Source organism: Odontesthes bonariensis, chromosome 16, assembly GCF_027942865.1.
Source record: "Odontesthes bonariensis isolate fOdoBon6 chromosome 16, fOdoBon6.hap1, whole genome shotgun sequence".
Lineage (NCBI taxonomy): Eukaryota > Metazoa > Chordata > Actinopteri > Atheriniformes > Atherinopsidae > Odontesthes > Odontesthes bonariensis.
Window position 1 is genome coordinate 632428 of NC_134521.1, and position 14509 is coordinate 646936.

The 14509-nt window shown below is 46.7% G+C and overlaps 2 protein-coding genes across 3 annotated transcripts in view; both read left to right on the forward strand.

Annotated features, from left to right (window-relative positions):
• The first annotated feature begins 3679 nt into the window (after positions 1–3679).
• The window catches only part of LOC142401780 (uncharacterized), a 337909-nt gene continuing 327079 nt past the window's right edge, over positions 3680–14509 (forward strand). The window contains exon 1 of the mRNA XM_075487244.1: positions 3680–3690. The gene's annotated coding sequence lies outside the window, so the exon portion shown is untranslated. The remainder of the gene's footprint in view (positions 3691–14509) is intronic.
• Positions 3725–11769, forward strand: rps14 (ribosomal protein S14). Of its 2 annotated transcripts, none has more exons than XM_075487251.1 (5): positions 3725–3789; positions 7651–7804; positions 7879–8040; positions 8855–8931; positions 11659–11769. In XM_075487251.1, the coding sequence occupies exons 2-5, from the start codon at positions 7656–7658 to the stop codon at positions 11724–11726; spliced, it is 456 nt and encodes a 151-aa protein (XP_075343366.1). In that variant the 5' UTR covers positions 3725–3789; positions 7651–7655; the 3' UTR covers positions 11727–11769. The 2 variants fall into 2 exon arrangements, with proteins under 2 accessions (XP_075343366.1, XP_075343365.1); XM_075487250.1 differs by having other exon boundaries at positions 3740–3789; positions 7654–7804.

The following is a 14509-nucleotide window of genomic DNA, read 5'->3' on the forward strand; positions in this document are numbered from 1 at the left end:
GCTCTATCAAGTTCAAACACGTTGAATTATTAACGAGAACTAACTAATTAAGTCTTTTAATTCATGGTTTAGGTTTGAGAAGTAAAAAAAACACAATTTAACTATCAGGTTACTGTCATGATTTTTCAGCTGATTTGGGACTTTACCTGTTCTTCCATCCTATTTAATACTCCTAAATGATCTTTATCCTAAATTGAACAAACTGAGCTCCCTCTGTTCTCAGAGTCAGTGTTAGCTGGGTTAGCTAACTTAGCCAGGTTAGCTAACTTAGCCGGGTTAGCTAACTTAGCTGGGTTAGCTAACTTAGCCGGGTTAGCTAACTTAGCTGGGTTTTATTTGTCAAAACATGGAGCGCCTGGTTTATCAGTAGAGATTTAAATAAATAATGAGCCAATTATTTCTCCGGCCAGAGATGAATCCCCGTCTGTATCCATCTCAGCCACAGTGTTGCGGTCGTGTGCTGCTAGCCAAACGCGGCTCAATCGATCGCTAACGCCACAATCATTAAACCCAATGTTGACATCAATAAATACATGACTTTTTAAGGGGGGGATTAAAGACATTTTAGGGCAGCTCCAGCCCCCCTAAAATAGGCCTAACGACATTCATGAGCACGATTGTTTAAATCGTGGATGTATTTACAGCTTTCGGTTACTTCGGGGAATCTTTCCTGCTCTCTGTCAGGTTTTTATTCATTCTGGAAATCCACCTGAGCAGCTTTGCCTCATTCAGAGATGATATAGAATATGTTTATTTCATATAAAACCTTCATTCGGTTCCTCCACGATGTCAGCTCAGTCTGCAGCTTTTACAAACATTTACCCCAGCCGGGACTCCAAATGGCGCCTCCAGAGTGAACGGCTGTTTTCAGAGTTTTCTACGTCAGCACTTCTTTTACGACACTTGAAAGTATTTATTAGTGGTGACAGATGCAGAAACTCCCTGCAAATATCTGAGATGTCATTTTTTAGAACTATTTTGATGTTTAAGAGTTCATATTAGACTTAGATTTGAGCCGTTGATACCTTGAACAAAAGCAATGCTGTTATTCCTGTTTCCACCACGTGTTCAGTGGCTGATCTGTTGGCAGATGTTCTCAGGACGGGAAACAGGAGGACAGACTTACCTTCGCCTGATGGAGGAGGAGGAGCTCGCTTCAGATGATGTTAGCACGCCTGAGCAGCTTCGTTAGCCACAAGCTAATGTGCTAGCATTGGGCTAGTAATGCTAACAGAAGCTACAGCTGAACTGATTTGTTTTATTTACATTTAACATCGACACAGTGTTCTGCATAAAGAAAAATTCCTGATGGAAAATGTTAACTGTATTATTTTAATCGAGAGAACTTTTCAAACGTCCTGATCGGCTTAATTTCTTTATGTTTTATATAAAAACAGGAAGCAGCTGATCCACTGAAACATGTTCCAACATGAACATTATTTCGAGGAAGATAAATAATTGAGATTAAATTTAGATGAAATAACATAATAAATTAGATTAAATTTAGATGAAATAGCATAAATAAATTAGATTAAATTTAGATGAAATAGCATAAATAAATTAGATTAAATTTAGATGAAATAGATGATTTCTGGGTGTTTTAAATGAGTCTTCTGGTGTATCAGATCCAAGCAGACTCTGCCCTCCTGTTTCCCAGCTGCTGATGCTCTGCAGAATCAATCAGGTGATCAATAACCACCTCCTGACCCCCCTCAGCTTTTCTATGATGGATGTCGTGCTGTAACCGTAGTAACTGGCCTGATGCTGCATGCTCAGTGTGTAACCGTGTGTGTGGGAGCGAGAGTGCGTTTTTAATCCTCTTCTTTTGTAGTTTCTGGAGTCATTTCTTCTTCTTCTGCATCGTGTTCAAAGTGTTTCTGTAAATAAACTGAGGTGGTCAAACGCTGCACTCTGATTGGTCTCTTTATCACACTTCAAACTATCGTTTCACCCGAAGCAAACAGACGGATTCGTGAAGGGAACTTTCATCGGCTGTGTTCGAATCCGCCTACTTCTTTTTTTAAGTTCCCGGATGCATCCTAGATTCTCCTAAATGTTGGGTATGCATCATGAGGTTACTACTCATACTCAAACTACCCAAGATGCAACGTAACGTGACGTCGCCGATCGTCATTTCCTGTCAAAACGGCAGTTTCAAGCTAGCTACAACGAGGGCTACAATGAGCTACGTCTTTGTATTCAGACGGCTTCTGCCCAGTTGATCTCTCTGATCTAACAACAGCAATAGTCTCTTCTAAACCATCAACTTGTGTTTTAGACCCAATCCCAACCAGACTGTTCAAGGAGGTTTTCCCATTAATCAATACTTTGATCAATCTGTCTTTGTTGACAGGATATGTACCTCAGCCTTTTAAGGTTGCTGTAATTAAACCTTTACTTAATTATAGACCTAGATCCAATCTCCCTTTTATGTCTAAAGTTCTTTAGAAATGTTCACTTTCTTAATTAAAAATCCTGATTCTATCCTCATTCCTTCAGTGTTAGCTTCCTTTTCTGTTGAAAATGTTTTGAACAATCAGACTTCATTCTCTGGTTCGACTCCTTCCACATATCCAGTGAATCATGACGTCATCCTCACAGCTGACTCCAGAATCATGACGTCATGACTGAGGGGACCAGGCCGTCTCCATGGTTACCGAATGATGCACGAGAGGTGCCGTTATCTTTTTCTTGAGATAACGAAATTCTTGAATTTGCTCTGTGCATTCTCACAAGCAGAATTGTTACATTGTTGTTCCATGTCTGATTCCTAGGCTACTTTATTCCGTTTTCAATGAAAGGGGGTAAAAATGGGTAAAAACCTTTGCCAGAAATACATATAAATACATATAAACAGGGGCGAACTGGGGGGAAAAAGTGGCCTCGAAAACTATCGGTAAAGTATCTCGTTATCTCGAGAAAACCATCAGAAAAAAAGTTTATACGCACCATGTCCGCTCTGGGCTTCCGTACTCACTTCCATCAAAGTAAATCCTCTACATTTATTATTTATGATTTATTATATTTATTATAACCTCTACATTTATCATTTATTATAACCTAAACCTCTACATTTATTATTTATCATATTTATTATAACCTAAACCTCTACATTTATCATTTATTATATTTTTTATAACCTAAACCTCTACATTCATTATTTATCATATTTATTATAACCTAAACCTCTACATTTATTATTTATTATATTTATTATAACCTAAACCTCTACATTTATCATTTATTATATTTATTATAACCTAAACCTCTACATTTATTATATTTATTATAACCTAAACCTCTACATTCATTATTTATTATAACCTAAACCTCTACATTTATTATTTATTATATTTATTATAACCTAAACCTCTACATTTATCATTTATTATATTTATTATAACCTAAACCTCTACATTTATTATATTTATTATAACCTAAACCTCTACATTCATTATTTATTATAACCTAAACCTCTACATTTATTATTTATTATATTTATTATAACCTAAACCTCTACATTTACTATTTATTATATTTATTATAACCTAAACCTCTACATTCATTATGTATTATATTTATTATAACCTAAACCTCTACATTTATTATTTATTATATTTATTAGAACCTCTACAGCCACCTTATTTGACCAGGTTTGTTCAAACATGTCGTGAATAAACCGACCACACGGTGGCAGCAGCCCGCGCCCTCGCCGGAACTCGTCATGTTGGCGGCCGGAAGCGGAAGTTCGTCCTTTCTTGTTTCTGCTCGGTGAAGAGACGCACATAGGTGAGTCCTGCCGGAGACTTTATCCGTCTTTAATCCGCCTTCCAGGTGACCATCCGCTGCTTTACCGTGCGCGTGCTGACAGAGGTACGCTGGGCGTGTGTGTCGGTGTGAGAATTGTTGCTCTGCGATTTATAAATTTAAACTTTTGGCCGTTTTTTTCCGTTTCGGCTCGGACTTGGTCGCCATTTTAGCTGCAGCGCGGAGCTTCCAGCGGCGGGAAAAAGAACCAGATTATCTGTTCAGTTCGTCCCCGCGCGGACAGGTGAGTTAAGGCTGGTGCTGTGTGCACGCGGAGAGGTGAGCTGAGAGTTTTTACCAGTTAAATGAACAAGCAGGTGAGGCTAGTATTAGCCGGCTCGCTAACGTTAGCCTCCAGGCCTCCAGTGCGCAGACTCGGCGGAGGTTCGGTGGTTAAAGTCTCAGGTGAGCTGGTGAGTTCGGCCTGATGACGCGGTGTTCGGGTCCACTCAGGTTCTGCCGGGCAGGTTCGGGTCCTGCCGGGCAGGTTCGGGTCCTGCCGGGCAGGTTCGGGTCCTGCGTGTGGTGGTTCCATTGTCGGACATGTTCTCATTGAGTCCCGGGTCACGTGTTTGGTTGTGATGGTCAGAAATGATCATCAGGCTGGTTGGTTCTGTGGGTTTGGGCTGCGCTCTGATTGGTTAGTTAGTTCTGTTTCAGACCCAGAGGGTCACTGTCCCCAGCCACCAACACCTGGAGGGGTTAACAGGGTCAGGGGCGATGTTCCCTCTACTTTTCCCTGGGCTCCCTGAGCACACTGAGGAGCACTGTGAGCAGCATCAGGTGTGCACGCTGTGGCCACACACCTGCACGCTGTGGCCACACACCTGCTCCACACCTGGCATCATAGCCAGTTACACGGCTCATTAAAAGAATCAAATCACAGCAGCAGTTTCCATCAGGTTACTTCTAATGTAAGCGGTTTGGCCCACCTAAAAGGAGAGCTTAAAATGAGGTGTTAAAAGACAAAAATCTTGTTGTTCATGAGATGTGTAGTATGTTATGTGAGAGTCGTGCTTGCAATAATAATAATACACTCGTATTAGCTCTTTAGAAGTGACTCGGGAGGCTGTGGGGAACTTTGTGGGGTTTGAGATGTGTGAAAGTGGGTCAGACGGGCACAGGGTCCAGATAAATGTAGCAGAAGGGGGAGAAGAAAAAGAAGAAACATTTATTAAAAACTCTTTTGTTTCCCTCCAGCCTTCTGGTCTGTGGCTGGTGCTGTGGTCCTTAAGGGAACGTACAACTCCCTGGAGAAACGATTCAACTTTAGTATGTAAACCCGGTTCTGGTGAGGCGTGCAGCTCTGTGACACAGCCTGGCCCTGTTAGCTGAGCGTAAGGAAAAGGGTTCGGGGGGTTAGATGGACTGATCTCAGCTGGCTCAGAGGACTCGGGGGTCGCCCTCTGGTGGGATTTATTGATCAGAGCTCAGTCTGTGAGATGTTCTGTGAGCATGGATCTCCACCCGGCTGCGGCATCGTTGTTCATTCTGACCTGAAACATCTGGAACATCTGGATCCAGCAGTCAGTCCCGAAGTAGGGCTGCACCATAATGGCCAAAATGATCATCACGGTTATTTTGAGCTATATTGCTATCCCGATTATTTGTAGATTTCATGAATGCGACTGCGTGGTTATCTCAGGGTGCGTTGGGTGCGGTGATGCGCTGCAGAGGCTCGCTCCATGGACGCCTGCGCTGATGCGTGGGATGATCAGTCTCTGCGGCGCAGTTCTTGGTCCTCGTGCGTTCATCGTTTTGAACTTTATGGCTAAAGGGGCTCGTTGTGTTGCTTTGTGGCGCGAGCGTACGGCACTCTGTGCACATCACCGTTTCTTGAGTTGTGTCACTCGCCATGAACCCAAAATGCTTCCACACAACGGGTGGCGGTCCGGTTCTCAGGACGCGCTCCCCGGCCTCGTCAGACGTCTTTATAGATCGTTTAAAGCTCATAAGGCCGCCTGCTGTGGTGTGTCCGCCGCGTTACTTTGTGCTCTGTGTCTGGTGTCTACAGCTAGAAACTGAACTGCAGGGAGCAGCTCTGATTGGCTCATGGAGGCATGTGATCAGACAGCGGCTTTAAAACCACCGGAGGGTCAAAGCGGGGGTCTCTGAAACCTTTAATACGAGCGTCCTGTGGACGGAGCGACCATTTTAAATATCGCTCCATCACGGGAAGCCAATATCGTTATCGTGATTAAAGCAGACATGGCCCCCCGTCCTCTCTAACGTGTCCCTGGCCCCCCGTCCTCTCTAACGTGTCCCTGTCCCCCCAGCAGACGTGGCCCCCCGTCCTCTCTAACGTGTCCCTGTCCCCCCAGCAGACATGGCCCCCTGTCCTCTCTAACGTGTCCCTGTCCCCCCAGCAGACATGGCCCCCTGTCCTCTCTAACGTGTCCCTGTCCCCCCAGCAGACGTGGCCCCCCGTCCTCTCTAACGTGTCCCTGTCCCCCCAGCAGACGTGGCCCCCCGTCCTCTCTAACGTGTCCCTGTCCCCCCAGCAGACATGGCCCCCCGTCCTCTCTAACGTGTCCCTGTCCCCCCAGCAGACATGGCCCCCTGTCCTCTCTAACGTGTCCCTGGCCCCCTGTCCTCTCTAACGTGTCCCTGTCCCCCCAGCAGACATGGCCCCCCGTCCTCTCTAACGTGTCCCTGTCCCCCCGTCCTCTCTAACGTGTCCCTGGCCCCCCGTCCTCTCTAACGCGTCCCTGTCCCCCCAGCAGACATGGCCCCCCGTCCTCTCTAACGTGTCCCTGTCCCCCCGTCCTCTCTAAAGTGTCCCTGTCCCCCCAGCAGACATGGCCCCCCGTCCTCTCTAACGCGTCCCTGTCCCCCCAGCAGACATGGCCCCCCGTCCTCTCTAACGTGTCCCTGGCCCCCCGTCCTCTCTAACGTGTCCCTGTCCCCCCGTCCTCTCTAACGTGTCTCTGTCCCCCCAGCAGACATGGCCCCCCGTCCTCTCTAACGCGTCCCTGTCCCCCCAGCAGACATGGCCCCCCGTCCTCTCTAACGCGTCCCTGTCCCCCCAGCAGACATGGCCCCCCGTCCTCTCTAACGTGTCCCTGGCCCCCCGTCCTCTCTAACGTGTCCCTGTCCCCCCGTCCTCTCTAACGTGTCCCTGTCCCCCCAGCAGACATGGCCCCCCGTCCTCTCTAACGTGTCCCTGTCCCCCCAGCAGACATGGCCCCCCGTCCTCTCTAACGTGTCCCTGTCCCCCCAGCAGACATGGCCCCCCGTCCTCTCTAACGTGTCCCTGTCCCCCCCAGCAGACATGGCCCCCCGTCCTCTCTAACGTGTCCCTGTCCCCCCAGCAGACATGGCCCCCCGTCCTCTCTAACGTGTCCCTGTCCCCCCAGCAGACATGGCCCCCCGTCCTCTCTAACGTGTCCCTGTCCCCCCCAGCAGACATGGCCCCCCGTCCTCTCTAACGTGTCCCTGTCCCCCCAGCAGACATGGCCCCCCGTCCTCTCTAACGTGTCCCTGTCCCCCCCAGCAGACATGGCCCCCCGTCCTCTCTAACGTGTCCCTGTCCCCCCAGCAGACATGGCCCCCGTCCTCTCTAACGTGTCCCTGTCCCCCCAGCAGACATGGCCCCCGTCCTCTCTAACGTGTCCCTGTCCCCCCGTCCCCTCTAACGTGTCCCTGTCCCCCCAGCAGACATGGCCCCCCGTCCTCTCTAACGTGTCCCTGTCCCCCCAGCAGACATGGCCCCCGTCCCCTCTAACGTGTCCCTGTCCCCCCAGCAGACATGGCCCCCCGTCCTCTCTAACGTGTCCCTGTCCCCCCAGCAGACATGGCCCCCCGTCCTCTCTAACGTGTCTCTAACGTGTCCCTGTCCCCCAGCAGACATGGCCCCCCGTAAAGGCAAAGAGAAGAAGGAGGAGCAGGTGATCAGCTTGGGTCCTCAGGTGGCCGAAGGCGAGAACGTGTTCGGCGTCTGCCACATCTTCGCCTCCTTCAACGACACCTTCGTCCACGTCACCGACCTCTCCGGAAAGTACGTCCCCCCGTAAGTTCCGCCGCCGCCCGCCGGGCCGGGAGCCGCGCTCTGATTGGTGCGTCTGTTTCCAGGGAGACCATCTGCCGCGTGACCGGCGGCATGAAGGTGAAGGCGGACCGCGACGAGTCGTCTCCGTACGCCGCCATGTTGGCGGCCCAGGACGTGGCCCAGCGCTGCAAAGAGCTGGGGATAACTGCCCTGCACATCAAGCTGAGGGCCACCGGGGGCAACAGGTGAGGAGGGGGGGGCAACAGGTGAGGGGGGGGGCAACAGGTAACCACCTGAGGGTGGCCATCTTTGATTTCATTCTTCATGTTTAAAGTGTGACGGGTAAAGCTGGAGGTGGATGAGCTCGGGGCTGAAACTCACAGATGAACCAGTTCAGAATCAGGATCTAATTATCATTCTATAATAATAATGGTATTATATATTAATATTATAATATTAATAATTATATAACATATATATAATATATGATTAAATATATATATATATATATATATAATATATTGTGATTAAATCAAACTTTGGGTCAGACTTTATCTCTGAACGTGTTTCATCTGTTGGAACCAGAACCTCTGAGTTAAAGGGTCAGTTCACCTGTTTGGCTCTGAGTTAAAGGGTCAGTTCACCTGTTTGGTTCTGAGTTAAAGGGTCAGTTCACCTGTTTGGTTCTGAGTTAAAGGGTCAGTTCACCTGTTTGGCTCTGAGTTAAAGGGTCAGTTCACCTGTTTGGCTCTGACTTAAAGGGTCAGTTCACCTGTTTGGCTCTGAGTTAAAGGGTCAGTTCACCTGTTTGGCTCTGACTTAAAGGGTCAGTTCACCTGTTTGGTTCTGAGTTAAAGGGTCAGTTCACCTGTTTGGTTCTGAGTTAAAGGGTCAGTTCACCTGTTTGGTTCTGAGTTAAAGGGTCAGTTCACCTGTTTGGCTCTGAGTTAAAGGGTCAGTTCACCTGTTTGGCTCTGGTTCTTTGGACCTGGACCCACCTCAGAACCGGTCCTGGACCGGCCTCCTCTCGGGCAGAACTTACCTGTGTCTCTGTTTCAGGACAAAGACTCCTGGACCCGGAGCTCAGTCGGCTCTCAGAGCTCTGGCCCGATCCGGCATGAAGATCGGACGCATCGGTATGTACAGCACACACGCTGCAAAGCATCATGGGAGCTGTGGTTCTCATGGTGAAGCTTGTACACGGTCACTCGGAACCGGAGGACGGGTAGTGGCAGAACCGCACACCTGGGCAGGGTTGGCCCACCTCAGAACAGACCCGGTTCAGTCCTGTTCCAGGTTCAGAGTGAGCGGTTCTGACCCGTCTGCCGCTGTAGGTACCAGATCTGCTGATTACGTCACAACCAGAGCATGTGAACGGAGCGGAGCACAATCCCCGCTCAGGATGATGTTCGCTCATTCGCTCCCCGCTCAGGATGATGTTCGCTCATTCGCTCCCCGCTCAAAGTTGAGCCAGGACGCTCCGCTCCGCGCTCACCTTAATGTTCCTGCTGCTCAGGTGAAATCGCTCCGCGCTCGCCTTAATGTTCCTGCTGCTCAGGTGAAATCGCTCCGCGCTCGCCTTAATGTTCCTGCTGCTCAGGTGAAATCGCTCCGCGCTCGCCTTAATGTTCCTGCTGCTCAGGTGAAATCGCTCCGCGCTCGCCTTAATGTTCCTGCTGCTCAGGTGAAATCGCTCCGCGCTCGCCTTAATGTTCCTGCTGCTCAGGTGAAATCGCTCCGCGCTCGCCTTAATGTTCCTGCTGCTCAGGTTAAATCGCTCCGCGCTCGCCTTAATGTTCCTGCTGCTCAGGTGAAATCGCTCCGCGCTCGCCTTAATGTTCCTGCTGCTCAGGTTAAATCGCTCCACGCTCGCTCAAATTTTCAGGAGAAGGAATTTTCTGACATTTTTACTTCATGTAATTATGACAGGGCCCTGGGACACACGGCGTTTGATTAAATGATGTGACCGGTGTATTGTCTTATTTAACTGGCTGTTAAATTATCGCCACTCTGACGTACAAAAAATAATGTTTAGAAAATGTTGGGCGCCAGGTAGAAAACTACCACGTCAGGACGAAGCCCACCAGATTACTCAGCTTAAATATGCATCACACGACACAGCAAAGAGAGCCCAGGCTGGGCTGGGCAGGAGGAGGGAGAGGCGTGCGTGTGTGTGTGCGCGTCTGTGTGTGTGCGTCTGTGTGTGTGGCCGCGAGAGCATCAGCAGAAACGGAAGCAAAGCAGAGGAAACGAGGGTCACGGTTAGAACTAGCACCTGAGCAGTCAGCTTAATTCAGACAGTCAGAAAGGGGAATATGTCTTCACGGTACCTGACCTGTTCCAAAACTCCAGACGAAATACACAATCCACGCTCGATAGCGTCTGTAGGCCCTACAGTTCGGGCGTTTCCCTGTTTATTATCCGCACTCTCTGCAGCTAATGCTAGCTCCGCCACACATAGAACACACCATTGGCCCTCGACTTGAATTGCTCACTTCCTCATTTACTACGGGTGACAAGGCCGCGTGGCTGCTTGTCCCCAGCTGTGAACGTAACATCTAGCTCCATTCATGTTGCCCCGCGTTTCCTATTTAATTATTAATTTATTACACTAGACTACATTAAATCAAAAATGTTATTTTACAAATTTTATAATTTGACATTTTTAATTGACGTTGTGAGCGCATCGGAGCGAACTGGAGCGGAGCCAAGTCCTCGCTCCGGCCTTTGAACTGAAAACCGCTCTGCGCTCTCACCATATTTCACCGCTCCGCTCCGTTCACATGCTCTGGTCACAACATGGCTGTCCGTCGGACAGTAGTGATTGGCTGTAGTAGCCATAGTAACCGTAACTAGGCGCTGAACGTCGGACAGTTGTGATTGGCTCAGTCAAACTCTGTTGCGTTCGACTTTCAGAACAGACAGATGCCATTTCTTTAAGCTAATATTTCAGTGTGTGTGTGTGTGTGTGTGTGTGTGTATATATATATATATATATATATATATATATATGTATATATATACATATACACACACATATATATATATATACATATATATATGTGTGTGTGTGTGTCTACGTATACATATAGCACTCTCCTGTCTGCTCACGTCAGCGTCATCCTCCAGCGTATCAGTTAGGATGTGCCCCAGGTATTTTGTGACATTAGCTACTCCCAGCTCTTCTCCAGATAAATAGAAAGGAGGGAACTTAATTTTCAGATAGTCCTTGGTTCTACAGATCATTACCACACTCTTTTTAGCATTATATTTAATATCAAACTCTAACCCATAGTCAGAACGGATATTGAGGAGGCACTACTACTAGGAGATAGAATGGTAAGGTCATCGGCATATAAGAAATGATTAATCATCATATATACACGTACGTGTGTGTGTGTGTGTGTGTATATATATATATATATATACGTATATATTTATGTGCAGGACTCAGTCGGAGGTTGTTGCTGCTCAGCACACAGACTGAAAACGAAGCTTCTCTTCAGAGTGAACCAAAATGATTCAACAAAACAAACCAGATCTTAAAGGTTCGGGGCTGGTACACACTATTTTGTAGGAAATATTAAATTATTATTCTTCGTAAAAGCTCTCCATAGCTGCTGCCGATCACAGAGGAAAAATAAGTGACGTACAACGCCTAGTTACGGTTACTATGGCTACTACAGCCATATTGTGATGTAATCAGCAGACGACGGAAGCCGAGCAGATCTGGAACCTACAGCGGTTCTTTAGTGTGAAACCAGAGGAGCCGAGTGTCTCTCTGACTTCCTGTTTCCTGTCTCTGACTTCCTGTTTCCTGTCTCTGACTTCCTGTTTCCTGTCTCTCTTCTTCGTGTGTTCAGAGGACGTCACTCCGATCCCGTCGGACTCGACCCGCAGGAAGGGCGGACGCCGTGGTCGCCGTCTGTAAACTGTAACCAACTTCCAGATTTACAATAAAAGATTAAAGTCCAGCTGTGTGTTCTGTGATCAATGATGGGGCCTGAGCTGGTTCTGGTTCTGTGGACAGCAGAGTTCTGGTTCTGGGTCTGTGCACAGCAGAGTTCTGGTTCTGGTTCTGTGCACAGCAGAGTTCTGGTTCTGTGGACAGCAGAGTTCTGGGTCTGTGGACAGCAGAGTTCTGGTTCTGTGGACAGCAGAGTTCTGGTTCTGTGGACAGCAGAGTTCTGGTTCTGGGTCTGTGGACAGCAGAGTTCTGGTTCTGTGGACAGCAGAGTTCTGGGTCTGTGGACAGCAGAGTTCTGGTTCTGTGCACAGCAGAGTTCTGGTTCTGGTTCTGTGCACAGCAGAGTTCTGGTTCTGGTTCTGTGCACAGCAGAGTTCTGGTTCTGTGCACAGCAGGGTTCTGGGTCGGGTTCTATATATTTATATCAGTCTGTCACTATTTAGTGAACTTTAAATGGAAACTCGTCCCACTTTGACCCAACTACGCCGTCGCGCTTTAGAGAACGTCTGAAATGGAATGAGACCTAAATACATTTTTTTATCTGATTGAATTAACAGATGCAAATTTCAACAAGTCCAAAATTCTCTAAAATTAAAATAATCAGATTTCATGGTTTTAGGTTCTTTTTTTATATTATTTCATCTGGGCTGTACTGAGTAAAGATTGATGGTGTTCAAAAGTGTTCTTTACAAATATTATTTTTGTACAAATATTACTCTGGAATATTTGTACGATAATATAATAATAGGTGAAAGAGATGCTCTAAACTTTAGGCGAGCCGGATAAATACAACAAAGTGAAATGATACGACCAACACAGAAACTGGTATTTTGTAAATAATAATAAACGTGAATCCACTGTGTACTTCTTTGTAACTTTTAGTTTTGAAGGCTTCGTTGCCTCATTGGAGAGCCGGTCGGGCCTGGTGCGTGGGAACCTGTCAGGATCAGGGCTCCGAACCGGTTCAAGGAACGAAAACGAAAACCGAAAACGAACGGAATTTTACGAGGAACAGAAACGAAAACGAAATGGTCTTCAACTGTTCCGGAACAGAAACGTTATTCTGAAATCCACAAAACCGGTTAATAACGGTTTTTTTCGTTCTCTATATATTTTATAAAATTTCACAAAAGCGTAGCCTTTGTTAGGGGAAAAAAAAAGACTACTTCCGGTTGTGCGTTCACTTCGCTGCCCGCTAGGCTCAATGCAGGCAGCTGTCACGAATCACTTCTTTTATCCACTACTTAGTCTAGTTATCCACTAGTTAAGTGATACTCCGGAGTAGATTCACCCTGGGGTCATTTGAACCGTGACATCCAGCCAAGTAGCCCACCCGAAGTTTTTTCGATATTGGCTGAACATCAGCTGAGTTACTGAGTTATCCCGAATAGCTTAGTACAAGCGCTAACGGATCCTGGCAGTATCTCCAAAATTACCACACTAAAATCACATGCCATGACACCAAACTTCTACAGTAGTACAAATATGGTCTGTACTCACAAAACGATGCATTTGGAAGTTTGTACATAGTCCAGGAGTTTATTATTATCAACACAAGCCTGATAGCTTCTCTGCTGCTAAAGCTGCGTCGACGTCACTTCCTTGATCTGGGAGCTTCAAAGTAAGATGAGGGTTGATCTACTACTGTAGACAACAAAGCAAGGCTGCTCAATTTCTCCATTGATAAAATAAATTCACAACTCTACAACATAAAAAACCATGTAGAATATAGCATATACTTTGTTGTCTACAGTAGTAGATCAACCCTCATCTTACTTTGAAGCTCCCAGATCAAGGAAGTGACGTCGACGCAGCTTTAGCCCATCTGAATGTTTTTGGATGCTGCCGGTGATTTATTATTTTTGGGCATAGAGCTACGGTGTGAATCAAGGGCAAATACTAATGAGTACGTCAATTCTAAGGTAAAGTCCACACACGTAGACTTGATAGGCCCACCAAACACTGCCGGAACGAAAAGAACGAACGATATTTTACGTTCCGAACCGGTTCAGGAACGATATGTTGGTGGCGGAACGCAAGAACGAAAACGTTAAACATGCCTGAACCGTTCGGAACGGAACGATTGAAAAATAATTTCGTTTTCAAGCCCTGGTCAGGATTAATCCATCTTAAAGGACAAGACCGTTTTTTTGACATTGGGCCCTTGATTTCACATTATAACATGATGTTCTACTCACCCCTGCTTGTTGTTGGTCATTTGGAGCTGTTCCAAAGATATTCGCGAGGCGTCTGGCTGCTCTCTTGAGATATTCGGCCATGAAACGGTTTCCTATGGGCAACGTTATACAGGCACAAACTATGCTGTTTATAATTTATTAATTACTGTACACTAGCACTGATAACGTGGAGGTGCGTCGCTTACTTAAAAAAATCCAGGTTACTGTCATTTTGAATTTTTGTCGTAAAGTGGGTGTTACTGACGTCATCATCGTGCTACTACCACAGACAGCCCACAGACCTGCTGCCTGTTTTCATTCGGCTAAAATTCAAAATTACAGTAACTGTTGTGTTCCGTATTCTGACCATGAAGCGAAGTCCAGCATGTAGTTTAAATCCCAATTTATTCTGCCGTGTGACACCTGTTTACAATCAAGTCTTCTTCATTTATATACACTTTTTACTACACCATGTGACCACAAGTTATACTGACATCTAGTGGCTAAACATCATATCATTACATCCTCCTTTCTTTAAAATATCACAATATACATTTACAATAAATACAT